This window comes from Peromyscus californicus, unplaced genomic scaffold (assembly GCF_007827085.1).
Source record: "Peromyscus californicus insignis strain IS unplaced genomic scaffold, ASM782708v3 Scaffold_20__1_contigs__length_68692818, whole genome shotgun sequence".
Lineage (NCBI taxonomy): Eukaryota > Metazoa > Chordata > Mammalia > Rodentia > Cricetidae > Peromyscus > Peromyscus californicus.
In genome coordinates this window covers 11,808,361-11,823,258 of record NW_026294503.1, presented here as the reverse complement: position 1 = coordinate 11,823,258, position 14,898 = coordinate 11,808,361, and the positions used below count along the sequence as shown (strand labels likewise).

Genomic DNA, 14,898 nt, shown 5'->3' with positions numbered 1-14,898 from the left:
CCCAGGCAGGACCAGGAAAACTTCAGCTACAAATGGCACCCAACGTGGGCTATAGGGGTCACCTAAGAACATCAAAAAACACAGATATTTACATTAGGATTCATGACAGTATTAAAGCTACAGTTATGAAGTAGCAACAAAAATAAGTTTATGGTTGGGGTCACCACAACATGAGGAACTGTGTTAAAAGGTCACAGCATTGGGAAGGTTGAGAACCACTACTCTAAGGTACAATGGTAAGTCACAACATAAAGTAACATATAAAGCACTTAGAGTTGAGTGTCTGACATGTGAGAATGTCTCTGGAAATTTTAGCTATTTTATAAGTAGTAAAAACAAGACTTGTTTTACAAATGGCAAAGAATACTGACCACTCATTCATACTTCCAGGTCTAGCTTATATTTTGCTGTTTACATTTCTGCAATAGTGGGCCAAGATAAGTGATATAAATCTACTCATAGAACACAATATCTACTCTCAACAATATTAGAATCCTGTTTAATAAAAAGCCCTAAAAGAACAGTGATAATTCTTGGTTTATAAATATCACTATGTAGATAAATGTAGCCTTTTTCATATATTACATTTAAATCAATTTTATTATGTAATATTTAATTAATAAGGTTGATATTATGATAGCTTTCTTGACAATACTTCTGATAACTGGAAATAATTCAGGCATTGACCTCTATAGAACAGAAATAAAACAGAGGGAAAGTAAAAACTTCTGAGAGAAATCTCTTCTGGACATAAGAATAGTTAAATTGCATACATGTCAAAGGAAAACTTTGTCAGGAAGTTTTCAGCATGTCCATGATAAAAACTCTTATCTTCATTCACCTATAGGTAAAGAGTTCTACCAGCAGTGATCTTTCAAAGCACTTTATCAATGATCACATCTTAGCTTTTTGTTGAATGGGGCTAAAAAATTTACTTCCTTCTTTATTCTCCAATAGCTAAGGAAATAGTGTAATAATGAAATGTTTCAAAGAATGTTTGCAAGGAACCGAATATATATATTCACACACACACACACACACACACACACACGCACACACGCACACACGTGTACTGTCCTAAAGAAATACCTGTGTTCAGATGCCTATGAAGTTCACAGAGTTTCTTTTGGGCATTCCATACTGTATTTTTGGGGCAGACCAGTGAATTGTTCACATAGACATCCAAACGCTGAAGTGTGGAAAAAAAAATTCCTACTAGAACTGCCTGTTAAAAATAAACATTTATGTGTTTTTATTAGAGCAATAGAACAGACGTTTAGAATTTAGTTCTTAAAACTTTGTTCTAACTATGCACAAATTTTATAAGATACTAAATCCAAGTTTTTGTGAACTTAGGGCAAATATTGAACAAAAATTAAAAATATTCTTGTATTTAACCATTCATGCAGGTATGATAAATTAACCCCTAAGTGGTAAGTCCCAGGAGAAGAACGTAGTGCAAGAAAGAAATGATTAGAGAAGCCATACACTAAGCTGAAGAAAGGGTCCCTTTCAAAGACAATGAAGTACAAAAGAGACTTTTGAATCCAGGAGCTGGGAAGAAACTTAACAGTGTTCTGCTTTGTAGAAACACAAATTGAATCTGAAATGTTGAAAACTATTTCACAAAACTTGGGTATGAAGACTCATAAAAATCAGTGGAAACATGGGGCGATTCCCATAGAGTCTTGTGGGTCATTGTGAAAACTGAGTCACACAGAGATGAGTGGAACTGATCTTGTGTTTGCTAGAGGAAAGTTCTAACATTCCCTCTCTGGCTGAGGTGAGCAGATCACTGGAGGGCAAGAGTAGACACAGGAAGAAGAGGTGGCAGACAATTGCCTACATCTATGGACAAGATAATGTTGCTTCACTAAATGGTAGCAAGGGAATTGGTAAGAGGTCTTCTAACTCCAGATGTTTGAAAACTCAGCAGAATTCACAGTTGGACTGGGTAAGGAATGAAACAGAATGAGAGGTTAAAATAATAATGCCCAAGTTATGTCTTGAGCAATGGAAAGGATGGACTTGCTATTACCTAAGAAGGATGTCTCCCATTTTCCCCCTGTTCCCTGCTTCATCTGGTCAGATGTTTTCCTCCACCTAATACTCTAGGACTTTGAGGTCTTATATATGTAGAAAAGAAAATCTGAATTTTGGGACTACTGTCCAACATTATATTTTTCCCCACTGACAGTTTGAATAAATTTAATGCTCCCAGTTGAGTTCCATGTACAGCAAAGATATGACACTATCAAAGATATTTAAAACAATATGCTGAAAACATTGCAATAAGTTTCAAAGTTATATGTTTTGTCTGTATATGCATACACAAGAATATGTAAGAATAAGAAAAACAAATACATAACTTTAAGTAATACATGATTTTGGTATAAAAATTCAGGCTTGCTTGCTAGTCACATGATCATAAATATCACTGTCAGCCTTCATATATGGAGCTCAGGAATCAATGCATATTGGAAGGAGGTATTTGGTACATACACATTCTTTCAAAAAGAGAAAACCTATCCAGATTAATAGTATTTTCAATACTACACTAATGAATCTTTTCAAATGAGTTAGAAGGATGACAAAATTAGAGAAGGTAGGAATGAGAGTTAATTGCTAGCAGTGTGTAACTATGACAACCTTTAAGGCATTATTTCTATCTAGGCTCACCTTATTATGTTCAACATTAAGCAACATTAGCCGAAGATTCTGAGGACTTGTCCCAGTGAAGTAAACCTCATACATTTTGTTCAGAGCCACTATGCCATGGAACAGGGACAATCTTCTTTGGCATGTATAACCAGCACACCAGCCATGGTCCTGTGGGCCTAAATCCATGCAATATCATACTCCATGTTCTTATTTCATGAATGCTTGTCCTCCCCCCGCCCCCCCACAAAACATGAAGAATCATTATACTTAAAGTAAATTGCAAGGGTTTAGTTCAGATACAAGCTCAGCATTTAAATCCATTATTCATCCGCTGTCTACCCAGACTTCTAAGGTGATTCTCACACTTTGGCTTGAAATGGAAGGCAGAGAAGCAACTTGCTCCTATTATCCTTACTTTCATACTGATTGGGGTTAAAGAGATAACAATGTGTTAACTGAAAGGACCAAGCAGATGCCATAACAGGCTGCTCAGTCTTCTCTCAGAGATCAGGCCTCAATTTCAGTTTCCTGAGACTTGAGCAAGCAGTTTCTGGGAGGGCCATGAACAAAAGACATAATCCTTGCAGTAGCTCCCTTTCTGCATGTACTATGACTGCTCAAAGTTCAGCCAGATGTTTACTCTCTGGGGCCCCTCACCAACTTAGAGTTACATGCAGTACGTGCTTGGCCAGCCAGCCCCCATGGTGGCTCAAGGACAAAGCCTGGGACTTGTGCTGGACTGCCCCCAAAGTAATAAATTGTAACCACCAACCAGTAAATTCAAAGTTTACATACCCTCACCCAATTAAGAGAGAACAGAGATAAAAATAAACCAATCCAAGTTGCACCCATGCAAAACTCCCCCAAACCCCCTGAAGGGCTTGTGGTTTTTGCCTTTAAAAAGCTAGCCACACAAAGAAAAAGCAAGTTCCTCCTGACCTCACGACTACGAGTGAGTGCTTTGGATCGAGCTTCCCTGCCCGTGGCTTGTAAATAACAGAAATAAACCATGCTATTGCATTCTGTACCTAAGGTCTGTGGTGGTTATCTTTGGGGTCCCAATCTGGGCATAACATTAACCAGGATTTGTGTGATATATTTGTATGTGACACTAATGTAATATGGTCAAGACTCGTCAGCTTTCTGGAGTTGTTTTCTAGGAAATGTGCTATAATCTACCTCTTTTACTAAGATGGAGCCTGCCAGCAAAGAATGGACATTGTATTCCTAAACAAGATTCATTCATGTTTTTTGGCCACTGGCTCATTTGTTTATTAGTCAATCCATAAATTGCACAACACGTTTGATTTGGAGCTGTAGAGATTCAACCTCAGGGCTCATGCATGTTAGTCAGGAATCCTGCCTCTGAACTGTTTCCTTAACCCTTTATATGTTTTATTTTGAGGCAGAATTTCACTAAGTTGTCCAGTTTAGCCTTGAACTCACTCTGTAGCAAGATATTTATCTGTCTTGCCCTGTAAGAGCCAGCTAACAAGTTTGTTTGGATTAAGTCTTTATTATTTTCTTATAGTAATAGTAACTTAGTAAACTTTTGTTAGTAGCATTGGCACCACTGAAGAGTAGACATGATTAATGAACTAAAATCATCTTAGTCTACTCTATCATCAAGTAGATCCTCTGAAAAGCTAAGACACAGCAGATGATTTTCTCCTAGAGTCTAGACATTTTCAGAATGAGTACACCATGGCTTTCACAGCAAACTTCTCTGTTTTATTTCAATAAAAACAACATGAGACATGACTGATAAAATCTCCTGATGGATTTCTTCATTAAGTACAATGAATTTTCTGGCTCACTTAGAAACCTCATTAATATTTATAACTGAATTTCAATCAAATTTTAAATCAATATGAACTTCTAAATTTCAAGGAGAATGTAACCTTATCACTTAGCACACAAATATAAATCCTACTTTAAATATATCTTCTTTGTGGGCTTTAAAAAGAAAACTACAAAAATGTATATAAAATAAAAAATTTAAAGTAAAAAGATATTAAAAAGACATAAAAATTCACATTAAGATTTGAAAGGAAACTCTAGTGATATTCAGTAATTTTTACTGTATTTTTCACCAAGCCAACATGATTTTCATAAAACTTCCATGTTTTTTTCCACACTAGTATCACCTTCAGTAGACTTTTTAAATTGATCAACACTGTCAAATTTAAATACATTTATAAAAGAAATGATGTGTCATACATTAAGTGGAAAACTTATCCTTCCTGTCAGAAGACGTAAATATAAAAATAAATATAATGATATCTCTCCATTACAAAAATAGGACAATTTGACACCCTCCGAGACTGCAGCTACTCCCTGAGACAAAGCCCACCAGCACCAATTGGACTAACAGATGAGTCTTTGTTCTTATAGCTGAACACCCCAGCCTCTAGTCTTTGGGCCTAGGGGCACAACATTGTGCCCCCACCCCACCACCCATTGCAGTCCCAGTTTCAGGCTAGCAGGCAGATCTCCTGCAGGTAGGTCGGACTACCACCATCCCCCAACAGACCCTGTAATCTACAAGCCCCACACCTCTCAAACTCACTCACCATCGTCCATCAGCACCAATTGCCAGTTGGACTAAGAGCTTCTCCCTGAGACACAGAGTCCATCAGCACAATTGGACCAAGAACTCCCATTGGACCAAGAGTGTCAATTGGACCAAGAGAGGCTCCCTCAGAAACAGACATTGCTTGCACTGAGTGGAGGAAGAGATGTGTAGACACCAGTGCAAAAATACAGTCAATAACATAAATGCCAATATGGCACCATGAGAACCTAGTGGTTCTACATCAGCAAGACTTGAACATCCCAACGCAGAAGAAGAAGAAATTGACCTTAAAAATTACTTTAAGAAGATGATAGAGGCCTTTAAAGAGGAAATGAAAAATTCCCTTAAAGAAATTGAAGAAAAGAGAAACAAAAAATTGGAAGAAATCAATGAATTCCTTAAAGAAAGCTAAGAAAAAGCAATTAAACAGGTGAAAACTGAATTAGAGGCAATAAAGAAGACACAAACTGAGGGAACACTGTAAATGGAAAATCTGAGTAAATGAACAGGACCTACAGATGCAAGCATAACCAACAGAATGCAAGAGATGGAAGAGAGAATCTCTGGCACTGAAGATAAAGTAGAGGAAATAGATTCATCAGTCAAAGAAAACACTAAAGCCAACAAAGTCATAATACAAAACATCCAGGAAATTTGGGATACCTTGAAAAGACAAAACCTAAGAATAATAGGGATAAAAGAAGGAGAAGAATACCAACTCAAAGGCACAGAAAATATATTCAACAAAAATCATAGAAGAAAACTTTCCCAACCTAAAGAAGGACATGCCTATGAAGATACAAGAAGCTTACAGAACACCAAATAGACTGGATAAAAAAAAAGGTCTCCTCGACACATAATAATCAAGCCACTAAACATATACAATAAAGAAAAAAAATATTAAGAGCTGGAAAGGAAAAAGCCCAAGTAACATATAAAGGCAGACCCATCAGAATAACACCTGACTTCTCAATGGAGACTCTAAAAGCAAGAAAGTCCTGGACAGACGTTATGCAAACATGAAGAGACCATGGATGCCAACCCAGACTATTATACCCAGGAAAACTCTCAACCGCCATAGATGGAGTAAACAAAATATCCCAAGATAAAACCAGATTTAAACAATATCGATCCACAAATCCAGCACTACAGAAAGCACTAGAAGGAAAAACCCAACCTAAGGAAGTTAGATACACCCATGAAAACACGGGGAATAGATAATCCCATACCAACAAATATCAAAGAAAGGAAACATATAACACTACTACCAAAAAAAATTAACAGGAATTAACAATCACTGGTCATTAATATCCATTAATAGCAATGGACGCAATTCAACTAAAAAAAAAGACACAGGCTAACCGAATGGATACAAAAACAAGATCTATCCTTCTGCTGCATACAAGAAACACACTCTGACACCCAAACCACACAAAGATGCAACAAAAGAAAGAGAAATACAGACCAATCTCCCTCATGAACATTGATGCAAAAATACTCAATAAAATATTGGCAAATCAAATCTAAGAACACATCAAAAAATTATCCACCATGACCAAGTAGGCTTTATCCCAAGGATGCAAAGATGGTTCAACATATGAAAATCTGTCAATGTAATACACCATATAAACAATCTGAAAGAAAAAACCACATAATCATCTCATTAGATGCTGAAAAAACCTTTGACAAAATCCAACACCCCTTTATGATAAAGGTTCTAGCGAGATTAGGAATACAAGGAACATACCTAAACATAATAGAAGCAATTTACAGCAAGCCAACAGCCAACATAAAATTAAATGGAGAGAAACTTGAAGCGATCCCACTAAAATCAGGAGCAAGACAAGGCTGTCCACTTTCCCCATATCTATTCAATATAGTACTTGAAGTTCTAGCTAGAGCAATAAAACAACAAAAGGAGATCAAGGGGATACAAATTGGAAAGGAAGAAGTCAAACTTTCACTATTTGCAGACAATATGATAGTATACATAAGTGACACCAAAAATTCTACCAGGGAACAACTATAGCAGATAAACTCCTTCAGTAATGTGGCAGGATACAAGATTAACTCAAAAAATATAGGTAGCCCTCCTATACACAAATGATAAATGGGCTGAGAAAGAAATCAGAGAAACATCACCCATTGCAATAGCCACAAATAATATAAAATACCTTGGGATAGTGCTAACTAACCAAGTGAAAGACCTGTATGATATGTACTTTAAATCTCTGAAGAAAGAAATTGAAGAAGATACAGAAAATGGAAAGATTTCCCATGTTCATGGATAGGTAGGATTAATATAGTAAAAATAGCAATCTTACCAAAAGCAATCTACAGATTCAATGCAATCCCCATTCAAATCCCAACAAAGCTCTTCACAGACCTGGAAAGAACAATACTCAACTTCATATGGAAAAACAAAAAACCCAGGATAACTAAAAGAAGCCTGTACTATAAAGGCAACCTCTGGAGGCGTCACCATTCCTGACCTCAAGCTCTACTATAGAGATTATAGTAATAAAAACAGTTTGGTACTGATATAAAAACTGACATGTGGACCAATAGAATCAAATTGAAGACCCTGATATTAACCCACACACCTATGAACACCTGATTTTTGACAAAGAAGCCAAAACTGTACAACGGAAAAAAGAAAGCATTTTCAACAAATGGTGCTGGCATAACTGGATATCAACATGTAGACGATTGCAAATAGATCCATATCTGTCACCATGCACAAAACTCAAGTCCAAGTGGATCAAAGACCTCAACATAAATCCAGTTGCACTGAACCTGATAGAAGAGAAAATAGAAGTAGTCTTGAACACATTGGCACAGAAGACTACTTCCTAAATATAACACCAGTAGCACAAACACTGAGAGCAACAATTAATAAATGGGACCTCTCGAAACTGAGAAGCTTTTGTAGGATAAAGGGCAAAATGGCAGCCTACAGAATGGGAAAACATCTTCACCATCCCCACATCTGATAGAGGGTTGGTCTCTAAAATATATGAAGAATTCAAGAAACTGGACATCAGAATACTAAACAATCCAATTAAAAAATGGGCTACAGAGCTAAACAGAATTCTCAACAGAAGAATCTCAAATGGCTGAAAGACATTTAAGGAATTGCTCAATATCCTTAGTCATCAAGGAAATGCAAATCAAAACGATTCTGAGATTCCATCTCACACTTGTCAGAATGGCTATGATCAAAAACACTGAAAACAGCTTATGTTGGAGAGCATGTGAAACAAGGGGAACACTCTTCCACTGTTGGTGGGAAAGCAAACTTGTACAGCCACTTTGGAAATCAGTATGGCAGTTTCTCAGAAAATTGGGAATCAAACTTCCTCAAGATCCACTATAAACCAGTCTTGGGCATATACCCAAGGAATGCTCAATCATACCACAAGGACACATGCTCAACTATGTTCACAGCAGCATTATTTGTAAAAGCCAGGACCTGAAAACAACCTAGATGCCCCTCAACCAAAGAATAGATAAAGGAAATGTGGCACATATACACAATTGATTACTACTCAGCAGTAAAAAACAATGATATCATGAAATTTGCAGGCAAATGGATGGAACTAGAAAATATCATCCTGAGTGAGGCATCCAGACTCAGAACAAACACGGTATGTACTCACACTGTGGATATCACTCTGTATGCTGTTAATGTGTTGCTCTGATTGGTTAATAAATAAAGTGCTGATTGGCTAGTAGCCAGGCAGGAAGTATAGGTGGGACAAAGAGAGAGAATTCTGGGAACAGGAAGGCTGAGTCAGGAGTAGTCAGCCAGACACAGAGGAAGCAAGATGTGAAGACAGAACTGAGAAAAGCTGCGGACTGGGCAGGACACAAGAAAAATTCAGCTACATACTCATGCATAAGTAGATACTAGATGTAAAGCAAAGGGTAACCAGACTACAACCTACAGCTCTAGAGAATCTAGCTAAAAAGGAGGACCCTAAGAGTGATGCATAGATAACCCAGCGAAGGAGAAATAGATGAGATCTATATAAGCAAACTGGGGTTGAAGGTGAGTAATGGAAGGCAAGGGATGGGGGATGAGAATATAAGGGAACAGAAGGTTAGAGCTTGAACATGGACAGAATGGAAGAACAAAGAAAGAGACACGGCGATAAATGAAGACATCATGGGAACAGGGAGAATCAGGATGCTAGGGAAGTTCCCAGGAATCCACAAGGATGACCCCATGTTAGACTACTAGCAATAGCCGAGAGGATGCCTGAACTGGCCTACTCTAGTAATCAGATTAGTGAATACCTTAACTCTCATCATAGAGCCTCATCCAGTAACTGATGGAAGCAGAGGCAGAGATCCATGGCTGGGTGCCAGGATGAGCTCTAAGAGTCCAATCGATGAGAGAGAGGAGGGATTCTATGAGCAAGGGGCATCAAAATCATGATGGGAAGGAATCCGTGGCTGATATGTAGAACTAAATTATATTGTAAAATGAAAAAAAAAAAAAAAGAACCTCAGGGGGAAAAATCATGATGGGAAAATGTACAGAGATGCATGAACTGTGGACCAATAGCTGTGCAGCCCCCATGGGACTGGACTAGGCCCTCTGGATAGGTGAGACAGTTGTTTAGCTTGAACTGTTTAGGGGGCCCCCAGGCAGTGGGATTGGGATCCGTTCCTGGTGCATGAGCAGGCTTTTTTGGAGCCCAGTGCCTATGGTGGGACACCTTGTGCAGTCTTCGTGCAGGGGGGAGGGGCTTGGACCTGCCTCAACTGAATGTACCAGGCTCTGCTGACACCCCATGGGAGACCTTGCCTTGGAGGAGGTGGGAATGAGGGGCGGGTTCGGGGGGGCAAAGGCTGATGGGCCGGAGGAGGGAGGAGAGGGGAATCTATGGTTGGTATGTGAAATGAATAGAAATTTTCTTAATAATAAAATAAAACCAAAAATAAGGCAATTTGAAAACTTCTTTTCCACTTCACCATTATTCACTGACTTCTCTGATTATTCCCATATCCTCTGCTTTTAGAACCCAAAGGCAGTCTTTTACATTGATTGCTTGCTACAGGAGCTAAGTGAGGAAAGCCAGAAATCAAGGAACTTCCAGCTTTCTCTCATTCAGTGTCTTCTGTTTCTTTCACAGGCTTTTAAAAGCAGATTCTGTGAAATAACGGCCATTTAGTTGACTCCTAGACTGTTTTTGACACCACGTCTGCACAGCTAGAGCATGGAAATTTGTGTGGTCCTTGTTCAGTTCCTCTTCCGTGCTAAGCTTGCTGACAAACTAGCATTTGAGCCCAGTGCTCTTTGGGGATATACATGAATCCCTGTCCTGTGTTTTTGGTAACTTTTAGAAGTTCATCTTATTAATTGAAAACCTCTTGGTCTCCAAAGTCGATCTGAATCTCTATGGAAACCATTTCTTCCTATTTGTATCCAGCTATCTAGGACCAGAATGGGAAGAGCCTAGACTCAGAACCTGAGGAATTCTTCTCAAATGTCAAAGGGATAAGCTATGTGCTTATATAAACAACCTCTATTAGCCACAAAATACATTCAAAAATTCATAGAATGAAGATGAGAGGCCCTCAATACCCTTCTTAAATATTCTGAATAACACATTATTAAGCTTGCTTTTAATTTTTATAAGGCAAAGTGTATTTTTGAAGATGTTCAGGCCAATCGTTTTCCTCAAAATACTTATATATCCTTATCAATAAAGGTGTGAGAGTCTTTACAGGAATAACTTTTCTCCTTCTTTTCCTTTGCTTTGGCTCTTTTCCTCTTCATCTCCTCTTCTTCCTCTTCCTTCAAGTACTCAATATGTAATAAATGTCCTGGCTTTCCTGGATGGAGAACTGCTAAGTTATATCTCACTCTTGCACACAGATATTTCTTAAATATGGAAGGCAAAGAAGCCTTTATGCTTGTTAATTTTATATGTAAATAATTATTCAGGAAGGTCTATGCATTAATGAAATGCTTTTACTAACTCAGGTTCACTTACACTGAACACTTACCATTAATGAGGTCAACAAAACCATTGCTCATGATGGCCACTGGGGAAAGTCTTCGTGTTTCTGTGTCAGAATCTAGGCTTTCTATAACCATCATTGCATATTCCAGTCCAGAACACTGATAGCTCTGCCATGCTGGGATGTATTTACAGGTTGTGTCTCTAATAATCCCTAGAAACATTTGTATTAGTATTTTAGAAATGATAGGAAATCTCTGCAAAATTTCTTTCTGTTGTCTTTATCTTGTATATAGGATCAATAAGCGGAGCCAACAAGCTATTGGTTCATCATCCAATTCTTGAGAAAAAATGAACTTTGTTCCATTAACTTGAGGTTTAATAATAGAATTATTATTATATTATTAGAACAACAAACCTTTATAAGGTGCTTTCTCGGTGACAGGAATTCTACTTCCATTCAAGAATGTGAGCATTGCCTTAGGGATTCGATAATCTCCAATTCCTAGTCGGCTGTTTCCATCCCACTCATACTCTGCTTGAGGGATCACTGACCCAGAATTGCCCAGAAAGGAACCGTCCATGTCTCTAAGGAAGGATTTTCTTTTGGCATCACAAACCATGTCCACACAATCAGATGGGTTCACTTTACTGGGAAGAAAAGGCAAAATGAATGACTGAGGTTGCTGATTGAGTCATATTCCTAGTGGAACAAAGTAGCTTATGCAATTAGCATTGCAACAAAGAGTGATTTCTTTCATGGTGTTTATTTGTTATTTATTAGTCTTTCAAAATGACAAGTTGCACATGTTGGAGATATACTTAGAACTATATGTTGGTATTCTATGTTTTGTATAATCATAGATTTGATTTTTGTGTGTTGTTCACAATACACTAACATTTCTCTATACATCAGATGGACATTTAGTCTGTTGTAACAGGATGGAAATCTCTATGTTGGCCAAGTAGTCTTTGTTAATTTTCTCACCCTTCTTATCTCGACAAATGATAAATACTTACTACAAAATAATATAAATAATTAATAATAGTTGTCTTTTTCACTTTCCTACCTGGTATCTTAGACTCAAAGCTGCTATATAATCTTAAAGACTCTTGTCTTTGCATATACAGATAAACTTGGATTGTGATCCTTCTGTTACATCCTAGTAACCATTTTTTTTTTTTTTTTGGTTTTTTGAGACAGGGTTTCTCTGTGTAGTTTTGGTGCCTGTCATGGATCTCGCTCTGTAGACCAGGCTAGACTCAAACTCACAGAGATCCTCCTGGCTCTGCCTCCTAAGTGCTGAGATTAAAGGCATGCGCCACCACCTCCCGGCTCTTTAAGTAACTATATTGTAAATGTCTCCATGGTTTAACCTAAAATGGTATATTGGCTTCATCTTCTGTTACTTGCAGTGTTAATTGATTGTCCTCAGATATAATAATGAAAGGCTGCTGAATATGTAATATATCACCCATTTAAATCATATACTGTGTACTTAGAATTGCTATGATGTATATAGTAAAGTATGCCTCTAAGATTATTTTGTCATAAGAGAAATACTATCAGTTATCTCTTGCTATAATACATATGCTTGAGAGAATTTCAATAAATATTTTAGTGGTTCATGTGTTTTTTATATTCAAGTATGTGTAGGGTGCTTTTGTAGGCAAATCTGTAAGTAAAGTGCTCAGGGGCCCTCAAACTGGGTAGCTGTGTGTGCTGTCTTCATTCAAGTTCCCAAGAGCCTCAAAAGGTAGATTTTTGTGAGTTGTTGAAGGGTACCTCTCAAAACCAAGGGAGAGAAGCAACACAGAGCATGCCTGACTGTGGTCTTCAGACAAGCATCATTCTGATTTTATGACAGGTTTTGGAAAGTGAACTGCATTGAGTGAGGGTGGGGCAGCCTTATTCTCCAGAATCAGTCAATCATTTCCCTGGGTTGCAAGGGTGATAATAACTATTTGTAATGCAGGGATTTCTATGATAGCAAATGTGAAAAGGCACCCATAGCTGTTATTGACCAACATTTAGAGTCTTTGAAGGCTGAGTGCACTCCTTGGCAAGGAAGATCTGGAAGATTACCAACAATATCCACTGCAAACAAAACTAGAAGAAATACAGTCTCCATGACCTAGACATTAAAATTATACCTGAAATCTGAAGAATTCAATGACCACTAAATAGCAGATATAAATTGTTTAGTAGGAAGTAGCTCTGTTAAATAAAACTACCACTGTTCAAAATTGATTAAACAAGTAAATGTTGGGCTGTCATCAAAATCAAATCATATGAAGTCGAGCTATTTGTGGAATACTGTGTTTTTCTGGGAGAAATACCCACTAAGTTATAGAGCGTTGCTCCTTTTAGTCTCTGTAAACTGGCCAAATAGTTTTGACAGAATATTTCTTTTCTCTAATATCATCTTACACCTAAATTCCTGTTTTAGAAGTCCTATAAAAATATCATGAGTTGACTAGATTCTTCTATGACCTCAAATCTATGGAATCATTTTTTTTTTGGAAATGTTTTGACATTAACTAATCAGAAATGGTCTCAGGTCTAAGTTTCTATGTAATTATGTAATTATAATGTGTTGTTCCTGAGCACATTTTTGGAATGCCTGTGTAGGATATTTGGAAAACAACAGGTTACAAAACATAATAAAATGAAGTGATACAGAGATATCTCTTATCCCTTAATGATGATTGATGGAAAAACATTAATGTGGAAAGCAGATGAAGCCTGCATCTCCATGCTTTGCATTTAATGATGATGTTACTAATGGTGCATGGAAAATAGAGTGAGAATACATACAGTAAAGTTCAGTTCTTGAAACAACTGAGAATGCTTAAATTTATATTATTAAAGTCTGAATATCTGTGAATACTACTGTTTTCTAGATAGTAGTAGTTATTTTAATATAGTAACCCTTTCAGATATTTAATAGGGGATAGAGAACAGAACGTTAATAAAGAATATGATTTTTCATAATGATACCTTATGTCAGGTCTATGTATAAATACTTTAGATTGTTCAATAGTATCAACCAGTTGTACATTCTTTACATGAATTGGATGCTGTAGATCTTCGTTTAGAGGATTAGTAATGAATATCACATTAGTTTCTCCTGAACAAACATCCTTAAATCCAACAAACGTTGAACCTAAAACATAAATAATATAAAAGTGATTAGCCTTCTTTGGAGAAATAGTTAAGACCAGAATCATTTCACCCAATACGTATTTTTTTCTCACTGCCTAGAACATGGAATTCTGGGTTGGTATGGCAAAAGCATCTCCCACTATTTATGATAAATGACTGCAACAATATCTGAATGACTGGGTAATTCTCTCCCACATTTTCCCTAGATTTGGTTATGACACTTGGTTTAAATAATAGGACAGTATTAACTGTGGCATAAGAAGACATTTGGATGATGCTTTTATATTAGGCATAGTAGTCTTGGTGCTTCTTGGAATTCTATAACTTTCAATGTGTAAGTAAGCCTAGGACACACATGGCTCTATCTCTATCATTCCCATCACCATAGCTAGTGCCCAGCAATAGTCAACAGGCATCAAATTCTATAGAAAGAAGTAAGGCTATTTCTATCTAACCAGCCAGCCTAAATTCAACCTATAAACCAGGGGACATATAAACCTATAAACCATAATTCAACCTATAAA

General features: G+C 37.2%; 1 protein-coding gene and 1 long non-coding RNA gene across 3 annotated transcripts in view; one reads left to right on the top strand and one right to left on the bottom strand.

Moving 5' to 3' along the window:
* Pkhd1l1 (PKHD1 like 1) overlaps positions 1-14,898 on the bottom strand; it is a 156,537-nt gene that overhangs the window by 12,149 nt on the left and 129,490 nt on the right. Inside the window, exons 68-72 of the mRNA XM_052747754.1 lie at positions 14,210-14,375; positions 11,627-11,859; positions 11,255-11,422; positions 2,680-2,837; positions 1,090-1,225 (exon numbers count right to left, since the gene is read on the bottom strand). Of these exons, the coding sequence (XP_052603714.1) occupies positions 1,090-1,225; positions 2,680-2,837; positions 11,255-11,422; positions 11,627-11,859; positions 14,210-14,375 (861 nt within the window). The remainder of the gene's footprint in view (positions 1-1,089; positions 1,226-2,679; positions 2,838-11,254; positions 11,423-11,626; positions 11,860-14,209; positions 14,376-14,898) is intronic.
* LOC128116484 (uncharacterized) overlaps positions 1-14,898 on the top strand; it is a 126,893-nt gene that overhangs the window by 33,244 nt on the left and 78,751 nt on the right. The gene's annotated exons all lie outside the window — the stretch shown is intronic.